General features: G+C 41.8%; 1 protein-coding gene and 1 long non-coding RNA gene across 8 annotated transcripts in view; one reads left to right on the top strand and one right to left on the bottom strand.

Annotated features, from left to right (window-relative positions):
• Positions 1–21,964, bottom strand: part of PTPRG (protein tyrosine phosphatase receptor type G) — a 558,127-nt gene that overhangs the window by 66,518 nt on the left and 469,645 nt on the right. For 4 of the 7 annotated variants that reach the window (XM_081183960.1, XM_081183962.1, XM_081183958.1 and 1 more), the window contains exons 11-13: positions 21,718–21,767; positions 19,409–20,312; positions 10,403–10,535 (exon numbers count right to left, since the gene is read on the bottom strand). In XM_081183960.1, the coding sequence (XP_081040086.1) occupies positions 10,403–10,535; positions 19,409–20,312; positions 21,718–21,767 (1,087 nt within the window). The remainder of the gene's footprint in view (positions 1–10,402; positions 10,536–19,408; positions 20,313–21,717; positions 21,768–21,964) is intronic. The other 3 variants (XM_081183964.1, XM_081183961.1, XM_081183959.1) reach the window with 2 other exon arrangements.
• The window catches only part of LOC308581683, a 114,111-nt gene that overhangs the window by 85,718 nt on the left and 6,429 nt on the right, over positions 1–21,964 (top strand). The gene's annotated exons all lie outside the window — the stretch shown is intronic.

Here is a 21,964-nt window from a genome sequence, read left to right as displayed (position 1 = left end):
CCGCTCAAACACCTAATTGGAATTCTGGAATGGAGAGCCTGATGCGATGCTTGTCAGTTTACATGCTGCTTTCTGCTGAAGCCAATTAAATGGATATTAAATTATTGTTTTTCAAAAGGGGAGAAAACAAAACACACCCCCCCCCACATTTTTTGTGCATGAGATACGATCAACGACCATTGCATTAACGTTTATTTTCACTACTAAATCAGCGAGAACTACGCTATGGTGTTTGCAACAAAAGGAGGGGCCATTTATATCAGTCTGGTTGCAAAACACAGCCACATGGGGGATGTTCACGTTACATTTGACGAACGTACAATCCATGCAAGTGTGCACATTGAGTTGTATGCTCATGCAGTTATTCACAGGTACCATTCAGTGAGTGTATTGTTTGGGTACCTGTGTACACAAGAGTTAATCTGTACAAATCAACATGTCTTCACTCTTTCACACAAATATTTGTACATGAGAAGACAGTTTGTACCTGTGTTCAGTGTGATGTCTGAACAAAACTATGCCTGATAATACAATATACCAGACAAGGACCTTGTTAACATTGAATCTGATCCACCAATTTACCCATCAAGCAACTCTGTTCTGCAACAAACTAATTTAAATAGAGCTTACACAAAATATGATGAAAAACAAAATTCTAATTTTAATAGATATATGAGCATCCTAATATGTGCACACAATCAAACAATTTAACTTTTCATTGTAGCCATATACAGAATCTGAAATGGGGGATGATGGTAGGAGGCTCAGGCCTGCAACAAAATGCAATCTAATACATTGGGCCATATTTCCCTGTAAACATGGTGCTGATAATAGTTGCTTTGGCCCATTCATACAGAGGCTGAGGAAACATGCTTCATGAATTTCAAATCACAGTAGGTGGAAACAATTTATTGTTTCCTTCAGAGGCTTTACTTAGGTGCCGAGGGTCCTAGCAAATTGTGATTTCTAAAACATAATATTCACAAGGCAGAGAGTGGTTGGAGCCATCTAGAGTGGCTGGGGCAACCCAGTCAGATGGGTGGGATACAATGATGGTGATGATAACGATGTAGAAGAAGAAGACGAAGAAGAAGAAGAGGAGGAGGAGGAGGAGGAGGAGGAGGAGGAGGAGGAGGAGGAAGGCTGTTTCTGTGAAATTCTCATTCTTAGTTTACTCAGGTCCCCCCCCCCCTTTTACAACTCATCCACATAAAGTATCAAGCAAATTATAATCCTCTTGTGTTTCCCCCATGCTCCGTCCTCCTGTTTTTTTGGACCAAAAAATAAAATAAAAATACAACTTGAAAAAGAACTGAACAGTAGTGCTATCTCTCTATAGGCGAATCAACTTAGCACGATTCTCCTGTTTGTTCCATGGGGCTTGATCTTGCCGCAGGATTATGTGGCAGGTGAACTCCCCACATTTCTACTTTTGCCTTTCCCCAGAGCTTCCTGTCCTACTTTTACCCCAAAGTACAAGAGGATAAGTGGGAAAAAAGAGCACAAAGCAGGGAGGGAAACATAAAAATACTGCATGACATTCCATTTGGATTTGCGGGTTCAGAACTATCCCAGTTCAGCTGCAAGACACTTTCTTTCCAAGCAATAAGTGTCATATGCATCATGCTAATTTAACCTAAGTGAAACATGGACCAGAAAACTTGTTTCGTCCTTGCTTGCTCTCTCCTTGGAGTAGTGCATTTCCTGGCAACCGCAGCAGTAGTTTCTTATAGCCCTTTGAAGTAATTTTGAAGTAATCATGTCAACCTGAAGTAATCACAAATGGACAAAGGCCTGTAAGATCCCTGAGCAGATGGCTCAGGTTGGGTGAACTAGTGAGAGGTGGGGAGCAGGGTAGAGTCTGAAGGTGGCAGCAAGCGATCTGGGATGGAAGTTCTCAGGATGTCCGTACCAGATCCTATTCCCACCTCCGTACAGGCTCTGCCCTGCCTCTCCTATTGAAGAAGTATGGTGCTTCCTATGGTGAAGGTGCTATTCACCAGCTGCAGGACTGTTTTGAGAGAACCAATTGGGATATTTTCGATAGTTCAGACCTGGAGGAGCACACGGCGGCAGTTCTGTGCTATATCAATCACTGCACAGACACTGTCACTGTAAATAAATCCATCCGGTTTTACCCCAATCAGAAACCCTGGATGAATAGAGAGGTCCAGTGCCTGTTGCGGGAAAGGAACAGGGCTTTCAGGTCAGGCGAGGTGCAGCTTTACAGTGTAGCAAGAGCAAACTTGAGGAGGGGTATTTGACGGGCAAAATTGGATTATAGGCTGAGGATTGAGGATAATTTAAGGAGCAACAACACAAGACAGATGTGGCAGGGGATTCAGCATATTACCAACTACAAACCTAACCTTGGTGCTGTCGACGGTGACCCCTTGCTGGCGGAGGAGCTTAACCTCTTCTTTGCTCGCTTCGAGAAGGAGCCACCTGAGACGCCGGTATTACAGCCACCAGCCCATAGGGGCCCCTCATTCACGGTAGAGGAACATGAGGTGAGACAGGTTTTGAGGATGGCGAATCCGAGGAAGGCGGCTGGACCTGATGGCATCACTGGAAAGGTGTTGAAGGGCTGTGCGGATCAGCTGGCGAGGGTCTTTACTAAGATATTCAATAAGTCCTTACACCAGTCTATTGTCCCACCCTGCCTGAAGTCGTCAACTATTGTCCCTCTGCCTAAAAAATCCACAATCAGTAGTTTGAATGACTATAGACCAGTTGCACTGACTCCAATCATCATGAAGTGTTTTGAGAAACTGGTGCGCCGTCACATTATTTCCTGTCTTCCATCAACTTTTGACAACTACCAGTTTGCATACAGAGCAAATAGATCCACAGAAGACGCCATCAATACCACTCTCCATGCTGCTCTGTCCCATCTGGAGCAGCCGGGGAGTTATGTGAGGCTGCTGTTTGTGGATTTTAGCTCTGCTTTTAACACTATCCTCCCCCATAGACTGGTGTCCAAGCTAGAGGCGATTGGACTCTCCAACTCCACCTGTCTCTGGGTTTTGGATTTTTTGTCAGAACGTTCTCAGAGGGTTAAAGTAGGGTCACACATGTCCACAGCCCTTAGCCTTAACACCGGCTCACCACAGGGTTGTGTGTTGAGTCCCCTGCTCTACACTCTCTATACGTATGACTGTACAGCCATCTATTCCAGCAACAAAATCATCAAGTTTGCTGATGACACTACGGTGGTGGGGCTCATTTCAGGAGGGGATGAGTCCGCCTATTGGGACGAGGTGGAGCGGCTCTGTGTTTGGTGTGGAGAGAACAATCTGGCTCTTAATACGGCTAAGACCAAGGAATTGGTGGTGGATTACAGGAAAAAAAAGGCGGACATTCAGCCCTTGTATATCAACGGGGAACGGGTGGAGAGGGTGGCGGAATTCAGGTTTTTGGGAGTAGCTATCGATCAGGGCATAACTTGGAGCGCACATACCACCGCTCTGGTGAAGAAGGCCCAGCAGAGAATTTATTTCCTCAGACTTTTAAAGAAGAACAATCTGAGTGAGAGACTGCTGGTGTGCTTCTACCGAGGCTCCATAGAGAGCATTCTTACATACTGTATTTGTGCTTGGTTCTCCGGTTGTACAGCTAGGGAGAGGAAGGTGCTCCAGAAGGTCATAACCACAGCCCAAAGGATTATTGGTCATCCTCTCCCATCTTTGGAAGAACTGTACGGTTCCCGTTGTCTTAGGAAAGCAAATAACATCCTGCATGATTCATCTCACCCGGGACACGGTCTGTTTGCACTACTGCCTTCTGGCAGGAGATATAGAAACATCAAGTCAAAGACAAATAGACTGAAAAACAGTTTCTATCCAAGAGCTGTGGCCTTTTTGAATGCTGTAACTCGATAGTGTGACCTGGGAGTTTGATGGGTGTGGTGTGGGTGTGGCTGGAATGTGGTTTGTTTGGTTGTTGTTGTTGTTTTGCTTTTGATGTTTTAAGGGATGGCATCCAATTTCGTTGCACTTTGTACAATGTTGCACTTGTGTAATGACAATAAAGAATCTATTCTATTCTATTCTATTCTATTCCTTCTCACTGCTGTGGCATACTATCCAATTTGCTTCCAGAAGATGTGGTGATAGCCCACCAACTTAGCTTTAAAAGGGGGTTAGAGAAACTCATGGAGGATAAAGCAATCATGGCCTACTAGTCATGGTGGTTAAAGACCATCTCGAGACTAGACGCAGCATGCCTTTCAATACCAGTTGCTGGAGGACACCAGCAGCAGAGGGCTCTTGCCCTCATGTACTGCTTGTGAGCTTCCTCAAGGCCACTATGGGAAGCAGGATGCTGGGCTACTTTATGTTCTTAAACTGCTTAGCCCAGAACAAACTGTTCACTAGTAGATATCTTGGCTTTCTCCTTCCTGTCCCAATGAAAGTTCTAGGTGCATTTGCGCTTAAATAGCATCCCCACAGCAATCATTTTCAGGTACATTTGCTCTTCAACGCCCCTTACCTTTCCTGACTGAAGACTACCATTGAGAATAGTTCAGACAAAACGGAATGGGAATTACTTTAAAATGGGACTTAGCTTTGAGTAGCAGACCTTTGGCATTTTTGGTGAAGTCTTTAAGGTAGCACAAGACTCTTTCTTTGTTTACACTGAAACTTAAATCCCACTTCAATAATGCAAGCCCACTTTCAGCACGTTATGGGGATATAGTGCTGCAAATTGAGGTATTTATTTATTTATTTCACAAAATGTATATACCACTTGACTGTCAAAAAGGAACTCAAAGTGGTTTACAAAAAGATTAAACAATAAAATTGAGAGGGGACACACACCATAAAACTTAACAAAGATTAAAATTACCTCAACTTTCTAAGCATCTGAGTAGGCCTGTCTAAACAAGAACATTTTAGCAGGTGCAGAAAATAGTACAGTGAAGGTGTATGCTTAATCTCAAGAAGCAGGGAGTTCCTAAGTGCCACACTAAATAATTGAGTTCTTATAATGCAGAATAGGGGACGCGGGTGGTGCTGTGGGTTAAACCACAGAGCCTAGGGCTTGCCGATCAGAAGGTCGGCGGTTCGAATCCCCGCGACGGGGTGAGCTCCCGTTGCTCGGTCCCTGCTCCTGCCAACCTAGCAGTTCGAAAGCATGTCAAAGTGCAAGTAGATAAATAGGTACCGCTCCGGCGGGAAGGTAAATGGCGTTTCCGTGCACTGCTCTGGTTCACCAGAAGTGGCTTAGTCATGTTGGCCACATGACCCGGAAGCTGTACGCCGGCTTCCTCGGCCAGTAAAGTGAGATGAGCGCCGCAACCCCAGAGTCGGTCACGACTGGACCTAATGGTCAGGGGTCCCTTTACCTTTCCTTTAATGCAGAATGGGTATTACGTGGCACCTGTAGTCGTGCCAATAATGTGGTCTTGATCACAGTTGTAACTCCACTACTAGATTATTGTGCAGTATTATAACCAAGAAGTATTAAAGAGCTGTGAAGTAGCTCAATCCAGCTATCCAGTGATTGAATGAGTGTGCACATGGTTACACCTTTCTCTTAGGCAAATTCTTACAACCATGTTTAGCACGTAGTTACAGCTAAGGTGAACAACTGTAGAGCTTTCTAGCCATATGGCCACCATATGCATCGATGCAGGCATGTTAACAAGTAACTGGCATCCTACTACATAGAAAATATCATTCCAGTTCAACTGATTGCACCAGTCTGGATTAGCAACCAGCTTACCTCTGGGTAGATGGGAGGTGTTGATGCAATTATGAGACTAAGAGAAAGTCAAACTTATACCTACTTTACACAGGAGTAAGCCTTATTGATCTCAATGGAACATCTGAATAGAATAGAAGCATTAAAAAAATAACCAACCTATTAATCTATCCACATAACTTTTCACCCTTATGTATCTCTTCTAATACAGAATTTTGAAATTAGGCATAGGATTTCCAACAATCTCAGCTACTCATTATACTGATCATACTTAACACATTCCAATCACCTCTACTTATCTAAATAAATGAAAAAAACCTCAAAGCACTCCATCTTTTGCATTAGGATTTGAACTTGATTACCTTTTCCAGAAAACCAAAATTGGTATTTTTAACATACTGGATTAAGTGGTCTCTGAAGTACCCAGTTGTTTCAGAGGAGACTCTAGGGGATGAGTGCTAGCTCCTTAATCACAAGAGCTTGCAATCATTGTAATTTTTAAAAAGGCAAATGGGATTTACCCTCGTGACACAAACAGTAGACAAGCATTATCCAGAAGATAGCTCAGTGATGCTAAATGTTGCACTGAAAATAGGGCCATAGTTTCCAAACTTGATTATCAGAAGTTCAAAATACATTTACTAGTGCTTAATGAAGAGAATTAATGTATCTTTTAAACAGGGATTAATATGTATGCAAATTAGGAAAAGGGTTTTTTAAAGTAAGATTTTTCACTCATCATTTCAGAAAATGTGCTTTGCATCGTTAGGAAAAAAATTAATTCAAATTGTCAGCAGATTCAATTTAGGTATTTTGCATGTAAACAATAGTGTGACTCAAGTCCTTTTCTAGTTTATATTTAAATTCAGAACCTGAATACTATAAATGCTAATTAAATACTCTATTTAATGGCAAAAATGAAGAGGCAAGCTAATTTCAATTTGCAGATTCCTCTAATTACAATGTTTTCCTTTGGAAAATGGAAATTGTATCTCAAATCTTTTAAGAAAAATGAATCATTAATCTTTATTCATTCACCTTTTAAAAAACTTTTTAATGCTTCTTTTGTATTAGGATTGATTCTAATGGAGATACAATTGTTTTTCCCGACAAAAGGCTTTTTAATATTAAATTAAATATTACCAAAGTTAAATTAGATTTAGCTCACAGATGCAAATTACATTAGCAATGCTAAAGAAAAATAACTATTTTTTTTAAAAAAAAGGATATTAGAGAGGGTTTTTTTTAAAAAGAAATTATAGTAGATAGTAATGATTTTCACATAGACATATTTTGAAAAGGATTCATATATTATAGAGTACTATGGAACATTTTTTTTTTTAAGGCCCTGGTCTTGTTTTCAATTATAGTTACTTTCAAAACATGTATCTTAGCAAAACTTGTACAATTGTTTAGTTGAATAGCATTTAGGAGCTGGTAAAAAAGGTAAAGGGACCATTAGGTCCAGTCGTGACTGACTCTGGGGTTGCGGTGCTCATCTCGCTTTATTGGCTGAGGGAGCCGGCGTACAGCTTCCGGGTCATGTGGCCAGCATGACTAAGCCGCTTCTGGCAAACCAGATCAGCACACGGAAACACCGTTTACCTTCCCGCCGGAGCAGTACCTATTTATCTACTTGCACTTTGACGTGCTTTTGAACTGCTAGGTGGGCAGGAGCAGGGACTGAGCAACAGGAGCTCACCCCGTTGCAGGGATTCAAACTGGCGACCTTCTGATCAGCAAGTCCTAGGCTCTGTGGTTTAACCCACAGCGCCACCCACATCCATTAGGAGCTGGTAACATTCCCTAATTTGGGTCCCCGGGGTGGCTTCCTTTGGATGTAACACTAAACATTTACTTAGCACTACATTGACAAGTTTGGGGCTTTTCAGCTTGCCTGATGGAATGATCCCTATCTGCTGTTCTGGGGTTTTTCAGGGCCCTCTGGAACTCATGGAGGGGACACGAGGAGGAAAGGGGGTGGAAATCCTATTGCAGTAATGGGACTCATTGCACTGGCTTCCAATAGCACAACTACTTAGCTAAATCTGGTTCAGGGTTTCAGGCAAAAAAATTCCCCAACCCTACCCGAGATTAAACCTCGGACCTTCTACATGCAAAGCAGATGCTCCGAGCTGCAACCCTTATCTTTAAAGAATGAGGAAACTAATTTGTTTATTCTTTTTATTATTAAACAATAGGGGGTGGGGAATGTTCAAATCCACTCAGCAGATCCAAAGGGCTATATGTGGCCTTCTGCACATGCACTGTGGTTTATTTGGGGCCACAAGCCCATGCGTACCTTCACAGCCTTTCAATATTAGCACCTGACTCCACGGAAAGCATGGCAGCGGCTGGAAGACAAGCTGGAGCTTTTGGCAACCAATCAAATAACGGATTGGGACCACAGTTCTGTATGTTGCCCTCAGCTGCAAATTTCTAAATGTTGGTTGAGAGGTAGCATAAAGAACTGTGATTTGTGCTCAGGGCAAGTGATTCAGACCTACCATTCCCACAAGCTTCATGCAATCCAGGCAGAAAACAAACAGCAATCGGCAGAACAGTGTGAACTGGGCCTGAGTATCAACTATCAAAGCCTTAGCTTATAAAAAGAAAGATGTTCCCTGCAGTGCTAACCACTGCAATGGCATATGAGTAATTGCAGCCGAATCCTATACATGTTTTTTTCCTGCGGAACGAATCCCCACTTACAAGCATAGGTTTGTAGCCTAGGATTATTAAAAAGGGAAAGGAAGGCATATTTTTTCTTTGCTATATAGAAAGGTAAATAGGTATTCAAAGCTTGAAGTTGCTGAGGGGAGTGTTTGTGTGAAGAAGAAAGGAATGACTGGGCAGCAAAAGGTGCTGTGAGACAGAATCATTATTGATTGCGCACAGTTCTTAGAAATTAAAAGCACAGTGCTTAGAACACAAAGACACACTGTTAACATTTTCAAGCTCTGGGCTACATGTCATGTTGACCCACCGTGCGGCTCAAGGAGGTGTGAGAAGGCCAGGTTGACATCACCCTAGTAACAGCCAGAGGGAGCAATGACTCAGTCAGCAAAGGAAAATAAAATCCAAACTTTGCCTCTATCTATTCCCTGTTTCCAGGCTGAATGCTCCCAACCCAAAGGGTGGGTTTGGACTCTTGTTATTTCGCCTCATTGCCACCAACATTAAAAATCAACACTGGCTTGTAGTAAGAACTGCGCAAGGCTTGTATGTGGAAGATTGCTTTCTTGTGCACAAAAAACTTGAAAAGTTGAGGAATTCACTCCAAAGGCAAACTAAAGTTTTGGGGCCATGTCTGAATTTTGGCACATCTGGTGGTTCCGTTGGGTGGTGGTCTCGTTTCGGAAAATGATTTCTATGCTGTTGGTTTAATGATTGAATATACAGTCTCCATAAGCCCTTTGTTTGAATTGAAGCGTTAACTGGAAGGAACGGTTCATGCAAAGCATTATAGTTAGTTTGGAACCTTTTGACAAAGACCAAACTTCTTACTGCTGGTAACTGCTGAAGTTGGAACATGAACTGGCTAAAACAATGGCTAGCTACAACATGGAATATGGTAGAAATTAATAGAATATACTTGGCTGCAAGAGGGGAGAAAACACATAAATCAATATCACAATACAGGGATTCAAGGATTGCAGCCAACTAAGTTCTATTCAGAGTAGACCCAGTGAAATGAATGAACCTAATTTACTCATGCCTATTACAATGAATCTACCCTGTGGATACAACCCTTGGTTCCCTTGGTATATTTTTGAAATCAAAGTAGATTTGATTTTTATACCACTGTATTTTTTATTATTGTATTTTCCCATATTTCACTTGATTTACCATAGTATTTCTAACACACTCATTTATCACCAGTATATTTCTTCCTGAATTGTTGTTGTAGCAGTAGTATCTGTTGCTAGGCACTGACTACACATAACTGAAAAACCTCCTCATATGGGACTTACATCTAAGTAAACACAAGCAGCTTCTTTTGATGTCAAAACCTGGACGATATTCACTACAGTTTATTACAACAAGCCAACTTGAGCCCATATTTGCTATTTTAAGATGCGCACGGTCCACAGTGCAAGAAGTACCTGCGGCAGTTCACAGCAAATTTGCCTAAACATATGAAACTGTCTTGTACTTAGTCAGAAAATATACTGAGTTCGCCAAGCACAGAACAAATAAATCTGTACTGGGATAAGCCAAGGGCAGCCAATGTGTGATCCTCCAGATGTTGCAGGAATATAAATCCCATCCTGCATGACTACTGGCCATGCTGCCTGGGTCTGAAGGGAGCTGAAGTCTGGCAAGACCCAGGTGTCACCACTTTCCCTAACCTGACCCAAGGTTTCAGGAGAGGTCTTCCTCATCCCCTTTACCTGAAATACTTTAAGTGAACCAGAACTTTCAGCATACATGTGCCCTTCCCATTCCCATGCTTATTTACATGGCACAAATCTGGAAACAAATATCAATTGTCAAAGGTGTATTTAGTGTATTTGTCATCGGATTAGCTTGATGAAAATAATAAAAACAATAGAATCATAGAACTGGAAGGAATCCAAAGAGTCATCGAGGCCAATCTCCTGCATTGCAAGAAGCAATGAATGCAGAGAAATCACAATGCAGTCACAAAAGTGCATACAATCACTGAGTTTAAAAATGCTTTAAAAAGGCTCACCTCCAGTAGACAAGAACAGCAATAAGGAGTATGAGGCACACAAACGTCAAGGCTGAGACTACAATGAGGGGAATGATCCATTCCATTTTGCCAGTAGCAGGTCTGGTTGCCATACTGGAAATATTCTTGTCTGCTGCATGGCAAATAACAACAAAATCAGTAACTGCAAGAAGAAACTGAACGGCTACAAAATAATTTGAACAGCAGGCCATTGTGCACATTACACAGAGGCAAACCTGAGTTTGCCATAAAGTGTACACTTGGCAAGGAGCTACAGCCAATTACGGCTCCCTGACAAGTATGGTACTTCTAACAGTGAACATATCTTCGTTGCTTTCAATTTCCATTTTTGGTGTGGATGCAATACATTTCTTGTGTACACCTGGAAATGTAATGTATAAAATGGCCCAAAGTGAAAATGGTACTTCTTTCCACATGAGTGAAGACCAGACTTCAAAGCAAAGATGAGTGTTTTATGAAGCAAGGAATTACACTGGAAACACAAAACCTTAGTTGCGTTACATAGGAATGTTTTGCTATCATGAAACATTCTTTAGGTTCCAACTTCAAATGGTCATAGGAATTGGGTGCATGAATATTTTTTTCAGTTTTCCCAGTTTTTGCCCATGACTGTTTTCATCCTCTACTCCCTCCCAACATTTCAACATTGTACTGTATAAACAATCATTGACTGCAGCGTATCTCACTGTGAAGTTTGAAATGTCTCTGAAGATGTAAATTGCTGGATTCTCACAATAGATTATTGTAGAAAGATACAAACCTGAGTTCATATATGCCTCAAAGCAATACATTTTGGGTAACTTCATGGAAGACAATGTGGAGAGTACACAGATCAATGTCGACAATTTCTAAAATCTTTAAACAAGGCTAACAATGGGGAAACAGTTGCACATATTTAAATGAATGAACTAACAGGGTTCTCATATAGTTTCTCCTATATGTCACAGTTCAACTCAGGTTTCTACATGGCTTAAAGCAAAGATTTTACCAATGTTCATATTTTGTATCTCAGTTCACAGTTTGAATTATGTTATCCAAACCAGCATAGCTTCTGCAAAAGTAAGTCCTGTCTCACTAACCCATTAGAGATCTTTGAGAGCATGGAGATAGAGGTGATATAGTTGACATCGTGTACTTGGACTTTCAAAAAGTTTTCAACGAAGTATCTCACCCAAGATTGCTGAGTAAGCTTAGCAGTCACAGAACAAGAAGAGAGGCCCTCTTATGTATCAGGAACTGGTTAAATAACAGAAAGCAGACAGGACGAAAAAATGGACAGTTCTCTCAGTGGAGGGAAGAAGAAAGTAGGGTCCCTCTAGGATCAGTATTGGGACCTGTGCTTGTTCCATAAACTATCTAGAGTTTGGGGTAAGCAGTGAGGAAGTCATGTTTGCAGATACAAAATTGTTCAGCGTGATTTAAAAAAAAAAACTCCAAAAGGATCTCTCTAGAACTGAGTGAATGGGTGGTAAAATAGCAAACACAATTCAATGTAAACGTGTACAAAACATCTTAATGGGGCAAAACATTTTAATTTCACATATATGCTCATGGGGTCTGAACCAGCAGTGACCGACCAGGAACAAGACCTTGGGGTTGTAGTGAATAGCTTGATGAAGATGTTGATCAGTATGTGGCAGCTGCGAAAAAAGGCAATTTCTATGCTAGGGATCATTAAGAAAGGAATTGAAAATTAAACTGCTGATATCATAGCACCATTACACAAATCTATGGTGTGACTGAACTTTCATTAGTCTTCAGCAAAGCATAAAGTTTTTTATTCTATTTTATGATCACAGAGTTAGGGTCTCTTGCAATGATGCAGAATCTGGATTACCGAGCTGGTCCTCTGTTAAAACATACAGAAAGTCTTTAAGTGTGATGCTCTAATACTGCGATGGGGACCCTGTGGCTCTCCATATACTGTTGGACTACAAACTCCATCAGCCCCAACCAGCATGGCACAATGGCACTTAACACTGGCCATAAAACATAGTTAAGCCAGTTAGCTAGACCAGTTTCCTAAACAAATCCTGATTGGGAAGGCAAAATTTGTTCTTGGATTTCTGACTGTAGTTTGTTTGGGAGGAGAGAAAACCTCATAGAATCATAGAATTGGAAGGGACCCAAGGGTCAATAATGTGAGCCTTAGTTTGGACACAACACTAAGCCAACACTCAATGAATTGTCTCCTTACTGCAGGAAGGGAGAAGTGAAGAGGGGATGTGCAGAAGTTAATTTGGTTATGGCCAGTATTATGTCCAAACAGCCAGTGTCAAGACGTCCCTCAAGATCTATTGAATGGACACAATCAGAATAAGCAAATGCATCAAAAGGACTACAAACAAGCCACCATAAGCAGCAGAAGTGATCACTGTCAAGTTTGTGGCACCACTTAGCATCTTGGGCTCCTGGCCAATGAGATGGAAACCTGCATACAGGACATTCTTATTTTGTGTGTGTTAGATTTCTAGAACGCTACACAGCAGACTTCACAAGATTAAACTGGGAACAGTGATACTGGTAAACCCATGTCTCTTTATACATTTACACAGCACTTCTAGAACGCTTTACAGATTTTTAGCGCATTTGTCTTATGCGATTGGGCGTAATTACTGCAACATGAAAGCAGGAATAATTCTTGCAATATGGGCAACAGACACTGGGATACAGTGGCTTGATCATGATTACCTAGAAAGTTCATGGATGAGCAGGCATTCAAACCAGCAAATTTCAGTTCCAAGTCCAACACCAAGTCCTAATTAGGTGTCTTGCATTGTATGCATGGATAATGCGCCGGACGAGCCTGCCTTTTGGTCTGATCTCTTCTTATGTGACGGCAGCAGCCAGTGGCAAGAGAGGAAAAGGTGTCTAGCTTGAGACTTTAGTAGCTGGTACTACTGACATATTATTATATATAATTAGTTTGGAAGAAATATTCCATTTTAACCAACAATTTGGATCTACAAAAAGAGGAAGGGGGGAGAGAGCGCTGTCCCAGAGCACCAGGAGAGGTGGAAGCATAATAGTACATTTGAATAGAAATCCACATTTGAACATTTGCTTTTTAAAAGCTAATCTTGAAAGTATTTTACAGCAAATATAAAGGGAGTATTCAAAAGTACCAGCAAAAGTAACTGGTGGTGCTCAGTGCTAGCAGTACATCTGGGCTGCCAGCAGGGGTCCAGCACTGAGAAGCCTATAAAAATGTGGCCTGCTGAGTAATACTGAAGGAAAATGTACGTTAAACAGAATGACACAGACGGTTCTGGTTCCCTGCATCCCGACAACAAAAACAACCACCGCCACCCAGCATTTTCAGCTTTCCATTTTAAACAAAGGCAGCTCAGCAGCAATAGACAAATATAATGTATCCTTTTTGTAACTTTGCCCATTTTTTTTTTGGTAGGGGTGAGGAAACTCCAGTTTTGCTAAGAAATGCAAACACTTTCCTGTGGCATATGTCACCGCTGAATTAATTCAGTTTGCCTTTTACTGGCTTGGAATGCATCCCAGTAGGAAGGAATAAAAATTATTATAGCGTATCTGCTTCAGGGAGTCCTACCTAACATGATCACCGGCACTTTAAAAGCCATTTCTTCACAAACTGAAATGTGTAGCTTATTCCATAAGAATTGCTTTCCCGAGGAAAGCCTCATTCAGCAGTTTTCATCCATTTCAGAATCTGGGCTAGGAGAAATATATGAAACTGTTAAGGGTGCTTTGGCAAGGTATTACAGGGGTCGGGGGTGGGGGGTGGCACCGGATAAGCATATTAACTTCTGTTTGTCTGCCCACCCTAATGGGCTCCTGAGAATGGACACTTAGTTAACATAAAATAACAGATGATACATGTTATGAAGTCACCTTTCTTTGTACCAGAATGAAAATTCTCTCCCATCCTTTTTAGAGATTTTATTTCTCACTCTTCTAGTAACATACAGGCAGACGCCACAGAACACAGTATTACCAGAATTCCACCATGCACTGAACACCCATCCATTCAACTGGAGGACACTGATGAGCCTATGGGAGCATGAAACCCTGTGTGCAAATGAATCAATGCACACTGTTTCCAACACAGTACAAGCCATTCAAGTATAAATAGCGGTCACTGGACAGCTTTAAAAACCCATAACTGACTAGCTAAAGCATTTTACTCACTGTAACGCGAGAGGCAACAGCAGCATATGCTACTTTCGATTTAGTTGCAGGTATTTCTCTCGCCTCCCTCTACACCTTAGTATGTCCTTTTTTTCTGTTGAGACTGGCAACACTTTTCTACAGTGTCATATTGTGTATACACAGTCTGCCAGCAAAATCTGGTCTGATTTTCTTTTGTTTATCTGCATGCTAACTGTCTTAGTGATTGCAGGCTCCTACACGCGGCAGTGCAAAACATTCACGAATCACAAGAAATTATAACTTAATAATTCTTGCCGCATATGGAGAATGGGGGGGAGAGGGAACCCACACAGATGCTTAATTATCCTAATGAGGTTATTCCCAAAGGCTTTTGCACAACCTCAAGCTTGTTTTTTTTTTTAAATTTCTGTACAACTGAAATTCAGACAGCAACACTGAAGGCCTAGGCGTACAGAGGCTAAATGAGCCTCAACACACAAAGGATCGTCTTGGTGACCATGCCTATTGAAGGGAGATGATCAGAGCATATCAGGGTAAACAGGGGAGAAAGGGAGGGAGGTGGCAGTATTCCAATGAGGCAATGTCCTGTCACCTATTGGTTTAATCCAGGGGTCAGCAAACTTTTTCAGCAAGGGGCTGGTCCACTGTCCCTCAGACCTTGTTGGGGGCCGGACTATATTTTGAAGAGGGGGGAAAAATGACGCAAGAGCACTACGAGCCCTGGTGGCTGCTTACCTGTGTCTTGCGAGCAGCAAGGGCTGGCAGCAGCAGCAGCGGAGGGACGATGAGCGGCACACAAAAGGGCCCTGGAGAAGGGCTGTTTTAAATGGCAGCCGCTTGAGTGCTGCTGCTGCTGGCACCAATGAAGCCCAGCCACCTTCCTCCTCTAGGCAGGGCAGGGAGAAGCCAGGAGGAAGGAGGGAGGAGGTGCCGCCGCCACCGTGTGAGGGAGAGGAAGAGGGAAAGAATGTGCACACTGGAATCCCACGCAGTGATTCCCAGTCTGTCTATGGGTCAGATCCAGAGGGCAATTGGGCCTGATCCGGCCACGGGCCTTAGTTTGCCGCCCCATGGTTTAATCCCTGCAGAGTATAGGGAGGGGAGAATCTGGCTAGATTACGGTGATCTGTTCCTGATGCACACCTGGAAATCAAACATGGGAATCCTCTTGGTTTTGACAATTGCAGCTGCTTTGCTCCTTTCCCCCTGGACTCCTGGTTTATTTCTCCAGACAAACCCATGAGCCATAGAACAAATCTTGGCTACAGTTTATGGTTTATCTGGAGCGAAAGAAACCATGATTTAACACAAGGCCAAACTATGGCTCAGTTCACAGCAGCAGAACCAGAGAAGGAACAAAGTGGATGTGCTCTTCCCTCTGGGAACCTGCACATTTGCTTATACTAATCCATAGTTTAGCTTATACATGCAAATGGGGTTACTGGCAATGGGCTTCACCAAGCAAAAAAACCCTCTTAAAATGGCCTCCAGATGGTTGCTGCTTCATACAGTGAGCCATTTCCTAGCCACCAGCTCATCACTCCATGTAGTCAGCCCTCACCATGGGGTTTCTTTCCACACCACCACCAACTGTTCCTATCGGCAGTGTGGAGAGGTTCAACCGCACAGAGGTTTACGGTGGTCTTATTGTGTGAGAAGGCCCCAAGCAGCTACTGAACCACTAGTGTTTTCACCAGCCTGAGAAACTGAATGCTTGGAAGATAGATTTGTAAGTAATAAACACAAGACACACAATTAGTATGACAATTGCTAAACATTTATTTAGCAGGAAGGAAAGCAACACAGTACGCAGAACAGATGTAGGTACAGGATAGACATAATTCAAGTTAGACAAGATGGTATGTGAAGGCAAAGAAGTGAGCTGAGAAAGGAGCACAAAGTGTTGCCTTGCACCCCAAGCCCCTGTTCAAAACTCCTGGCAGATGGGTGGCATATAAATAATAAAATTATTATTGTTGCTGTTTAGGGTTTGAAGGACAAAGAGATAAGGAAGAAGAAGAAAGGCACTATATAGGGTTGAGATTTGGGGCTCCTATGTGGCCCTCCAGATTTTGCAGGACTACAGCTCCCAGCATCCCTGACTTCTGGCCATGCTGACTAAAGTTGATGGGAGTCAAAATCCAGCAACATCTGAGGGGCCACAGGTAAGAATCTCCAACTCTGCTCTAATGTGTACGGTTTTGTCTTTGTGGAAGGTGTTTTGTTGACTTTGGGGATGTTTGTATCATTATCGCTTGCCACTTGCTTTGTGATTTCATCTCACTGAGCTGTTTTTAAATATTGCACAATGCCTTGAATGTTGGAAAATATTTTAAAACAAACTTCAAGCAAATCAGCAAACCTAAGCTGTCAAAAAGTAGCTCCTGACTTTTCTGCTGAATGAGTAGAGAAGAGGAAGGAAAAAACGGATAACATCACTGTCACTTTTATCCAGGAAAAGCTGCTCTCCCCTTTGTGAGTCTATAGGAAACTACAACTGTTCTGGAGGCAGCTAACTTTTTTTGGTTGATGGGCTATTTTCACTCCCAGCCAAGCTTCTGGTGGGCATGTGTCAGCGCTGAGTTTGACCACCCCACACTGTCACATGCATTTTTTTGGATGCACAAACACGCTCCCACACACAGAGGACATAACCACAAAACTCCCCAATCTCAGTTAAGATGTGCAGATCAGCTGAGGGTCATCATTCCATCACCATTCATCCAATGACTGACTTTATGACTGGGGAAGGGGACATTTATATCTTCATCAGGGTAGGGGGCTGCTTGTCTGCTTTATTTTCTTTTTACAGCCAATAAAAAGAATGGCATCATTTGGTGGTGGGGATTGCTTAGGGGATGGATTATGTCTCCCCAGATGGGGAATGGATCAGCCACTTCTGAACAATTCATTCCATTCATTTCTTCAATGGATGCAAATTTTCTTCGGTATACTCCTACTGCCAACTTCCAAACAGGACTAAGTTATAAGGCCATGGTGGGTGGTAAAATCTGGCAGTATATTTGCTCCTTTCCCATTTTGGGGGCCTCTGGGGTTTCCCCACAGATTCTCAGGTATTCAATCAAATGGGACTGAGTTCTTCCCAGTGCCAGTGATTAATACTTCTCCTCTAACAACCAAGTATTTAAACAATCCATTTTTAACATTTTAAAAAATATTAGTAATAGACCAATAATTCAAGTCACATTTAGCTGACTATGTAGCTTCCAGGATCATATGTGGAGGTGTGTTTGTGTACATGTATGCAAGACTGGCCCTTCATTAGTCCTTTTCAAATGCTCTATGGAGGATAATGTCAGAAAAAAGAGGCTGGGTGCACAAGGCAGTATTTCATTTTTGAATGTGAGCTCTTTTAGAACTCCTGGGCGAATGCCATTCTATCTGGTTGAACCACCCCTCCCAAAACCAATGAATTTGCTCCAAAATCTCTTCTGTGCAACTTTTTCTTCCAATTCACCATCCAAGAAGAATTGTTGGAGTGTGGCCTCTTTCCTATACCCCTTTTGTGGAGACAGATGCAAAGAACTCATTTATCCTGTCATCCTTGAGTGCTCCTTTTACACAGTGGTGGTCCAGTGGCCCTACTCCTCCTTCGGCAGGTGTCCTCTATACAATGTATTTGAGAAACAAAACTGTAGGTTTTAAAAATATATTTTTACCCCGTTGCACCCAATATTCCTTTGTTTTACATACAATACACCTGGCAGAAATTATGTTCTTGAGTTTTCCCCAAACTGACTTGGATTGCACTTCCGCTTTTTAAAGGATGGCTTCTACTCTTTTATTAGCTTCTGTGCCTTCCCACCCCACTATTGTTTAATGTGATTTTATTTAACGGTATTGCCTGTGACTAAAAACAACAGCAAAAGAGGCAAAGGACAAAAGAGAGTGGAAGAAAACAGGAGAGAAAAAGTGCAGTAATTTACATTAAGACTTCATAAGCAGATTGGTGGGAGAAATTGAAGAAATCTACCAGCCTCTGAGCTGAATAAACAGAACACTGGTGCACACCCAAACTCACACCTACACAAAGAGAAATTCAGACATGCAAGTAAATTGAGAAACAGGATACCTAGTTTAAAATTAGCCAACAGGAGGAAGATGTCATCCCCAGCTTCTCACATAGTAGATTTGCCCATATACTGAGTGAATTTTGAGTTCTGAAACCAGGTACAATAGCACTACAGGACAGCTTGTCTTGTTCGCCAAATGGAAACTGTCTAGAGTAACCCAAACACTGATTAAAGTGGACAGGGCAAGGGGGTGTTGTGTGAAGTCATGAACTCAGGCCGCTATAAAAGACCCACAAATGAAAAGAAGCTTGGGAGGTGTGTGGGTGGAATCAACCAAAGCTACTTAATACGAGTTGAATGTGGTTCAAAGTATGCCTACACCTATTGCAGTTATGCCATTCTCCAGCAACATTTGGGGTGATGCTTCTAATACAAGCAAGATGAATCTTCTTAGGAAGGTGTGGAGAATTGTCACAAGACACAGACACTCCTACACAAAAACTATTTATTTCCATTCAGGGTTTATGACATCTACCCTTCCTTTCGCCACCCCAGGTGGGGATGCTAGGTTCCATGCTGAAAAATTTAATGTATGAATCAATCATGAGCACAGCAATTACAAAATGGTTTGCTAGAACGTGTAATGAAGTTTCCTGAAAGCATGAACCCAAATGTTGGTGCTACAACACTTCAAAAGCAGCCGAAAAGCATCAGTGACATTTTGTTGCAATGAACAATTTCTGACACACTCCCAGTCCCCTGACCCCACACTTCCCCCTCCCTGGTACCTACACAGTTAACTCACCTGGATTAATGGTAATAAATCTGTTGTCTTTTGGTAAGGGTGTCGTTGATGCTGTCTCTGGTCTTATTGGAATTTCTCGAGTGTATTGTTCATTTGTGTATGCTGGTGGCACTTGGGTGGAAGGGACTGTTTCGTATTGAGAGTCTGTTTCCGTATCTCCTTCTTGTCCAGGACTCCTACCTGTTGGGAAAATGTTTTGGCTTTGCCCTTGATCAGGTATGGTTTTATTCCCTCCCTCCGTAGTCCTGTTGGGAGCAAGAGTGGTGTCTGTAGCTTCAGTGTTATCCTGTACCTCAGCAGCCTCAGTCGTAGCGTTTTTCTCTCTTTTTTCCGAATCCTTTTCTCTCTCTTCTTCATGCTCTCTCTCCCCATCCTCGCTCTCGCTTTTCTCATCCTTTTCCCCATCCTCTGCGCCTTCATTGTCTTTTGTGAGGGCGGAATCACTTTCCGGGGCTGGAGAGGAAGATAAAGCCTCGGTGGTAGCGAGGACAGGCCTCGCCGACTGTTTATTGGTCGAGGCAGAGGTCGGGAGGCGAGTTGGCCAAACGGTGCTAGGAAAAGAGGAAATACCACTACTGCTAAACCCAAGGCCTGCAAGCAAAGTGCTGGTGACCACAGAGGCCACCGTTGCCTGGCTCCCACTGGAGGAGGGCCCCATTCCAGTTGCCATGGATACAAAGGAAAAGGGGAGGCCTGAGGAAGTCCAAGTAGAAGATCCAGAACTGATGGGAGCCATGTCGGCTGATGGTGCAGGAGAAGCTGTAGGCTTGAAGAAATCACCAGGGGGAACAAGAGAAGAAAACACAGCAGAGAGAGCATCAGTAGAGGTCCCTGACATGCTACCTCGGCTCTTTTTTCCTTTTGATTTCCTTTTCTTTCCAAACACTCCATTCTGCCCATTATTCTGTTTAAATAAGACAAGTATATTTAAACAAGTGTGGTTAAAGCTAGCCGGCAAAACAACACAGAGATTCACAAGACAAAGAAAACAGAAGGCTGAAGACAACTATGTTACGACTGAGGCCCAGCTCAAATCAGAGCCAGAGTTATAGTTTCTTCCTTTAAGATCAAGGAAGGAATAGCAATGAATTTCACAGTGGCATTTGGGTTTATTCCCTCTCAACCCCCCGCATGCAGGTATGATCTACTCAAGAGTTAAAGTATTCTAAATCCAATTGCTTTCAGTAGGTGAGTTAAAGCAACAGAGGCTTAAACAACACAGAGATTCACTGTGTGAATCTGAAATAAATGGGATTTTGAAAAATAATTCTAGATGGCTTGCATAGACACGTTTAAAAACTTTAAAATAATGCTATATTGTTTTTCTGCATCTCTGGGGAATTTCCACTTGAATCCCATTTTGTCAAGACATTTTTACTCAGCTCCAACCAATATGAAATAATAAGTAAAACATAGGGTCGTGTAGTGCATTTGCTATATTTTACTGCGCCATTATAATTTTGTTTGGATGTAATTTTCATTATGTTTAGCACATATTAAAATGTTATTATGTTTAGCTTGGTGGCATATCCTTACCTACTTTTTTTAAAGAAAAAAAAGGATATGACCTTTCTGCCAACCCACTCCTCAGTTTTAAATAATGAAATACATTCTAACAGATCAAGCAGAAAAGGAAAAAGGTATGAGAAGGGTTTGTGGATTTTTTTTAAAAAAAAAATTAATTTAAATATCAATTAGTTTGATTCGACCTACAAGTTTTACTTCCCTGATAGTTTAATCATATTACAAAGCTTCACCCAGTTTTCATCAATATTATGTTTGCAATAGAAGAAGGAATTTTGAACATCATTCTAGCACATATCATTGATGTTTAGAATTTTTTACTTTTTACTGCTGATTGTGTGGCTGCTATCAAAAGCCCGTTCCAAACAGGACTAAACAAAACCAAAAATAAAATGGTGATACTATGTTCTCACTCTTTTGATTCACATCAGCAGGTTCCCCTCAATTAATTACAATGCTCTTTGGTGTATTATTCAGTGTAAAAACACCTTCCCGATTTATTTATTTTCAAAATCCAGTTTCACTAACTTGCCTTAATTTAACACATTCAAACATATCAGCATAGTCCTAGGATCATAGGTAATATTGAGTTATAACCAATGATGAAAGACAAAAAAAGAACTCTGCATCAAAATCATTTGATTCTTTGAATTTTAATCAGGACGTTTAAATCAGGACTTAAATCAGGACATTTACTATATAACGCTGCCACCTGCTGGAGAGAACATTGAAGTATTTTTTTAAAAAAACGATTTCTATTCAATTCAATGACTCATGTCACTTACCACTCCTGTTTTCACTATCCTGGTCCCTTCAAAAATTCGAGTAGTATTAGCTGGGGAAGGAAAAAGTAATAATAATCTTTAAGTGGATTAAACTTCAAACAACATTAAACACTATAATTTTATGTTTTTATCATTTCAGTTTCTAGCCTAACAATCCCAGGGTGAGTTACAGTAAAAATAAATTTAAAAAGGCTCCAATAGTCTGGATTCAATGATAAAGAAATGGCTGTTTTCCAAACAATTGTTT

Source organism: Podarcis bocagei, assembly GCF_964188305.1.
Source record: "Podarcis bocagei genome assembly, chromosome: 2".
Taxonomy (NCBI): domain Eukaryota; kingdom Metazoa; phylum Chordata; class Lepidosauria; order Squamata; family Lacertidae; genus Podarcis; species Podarcis bocagei.
This window is presented reverse-complemented; position numbering and strand designations above follow the sequence as displayed.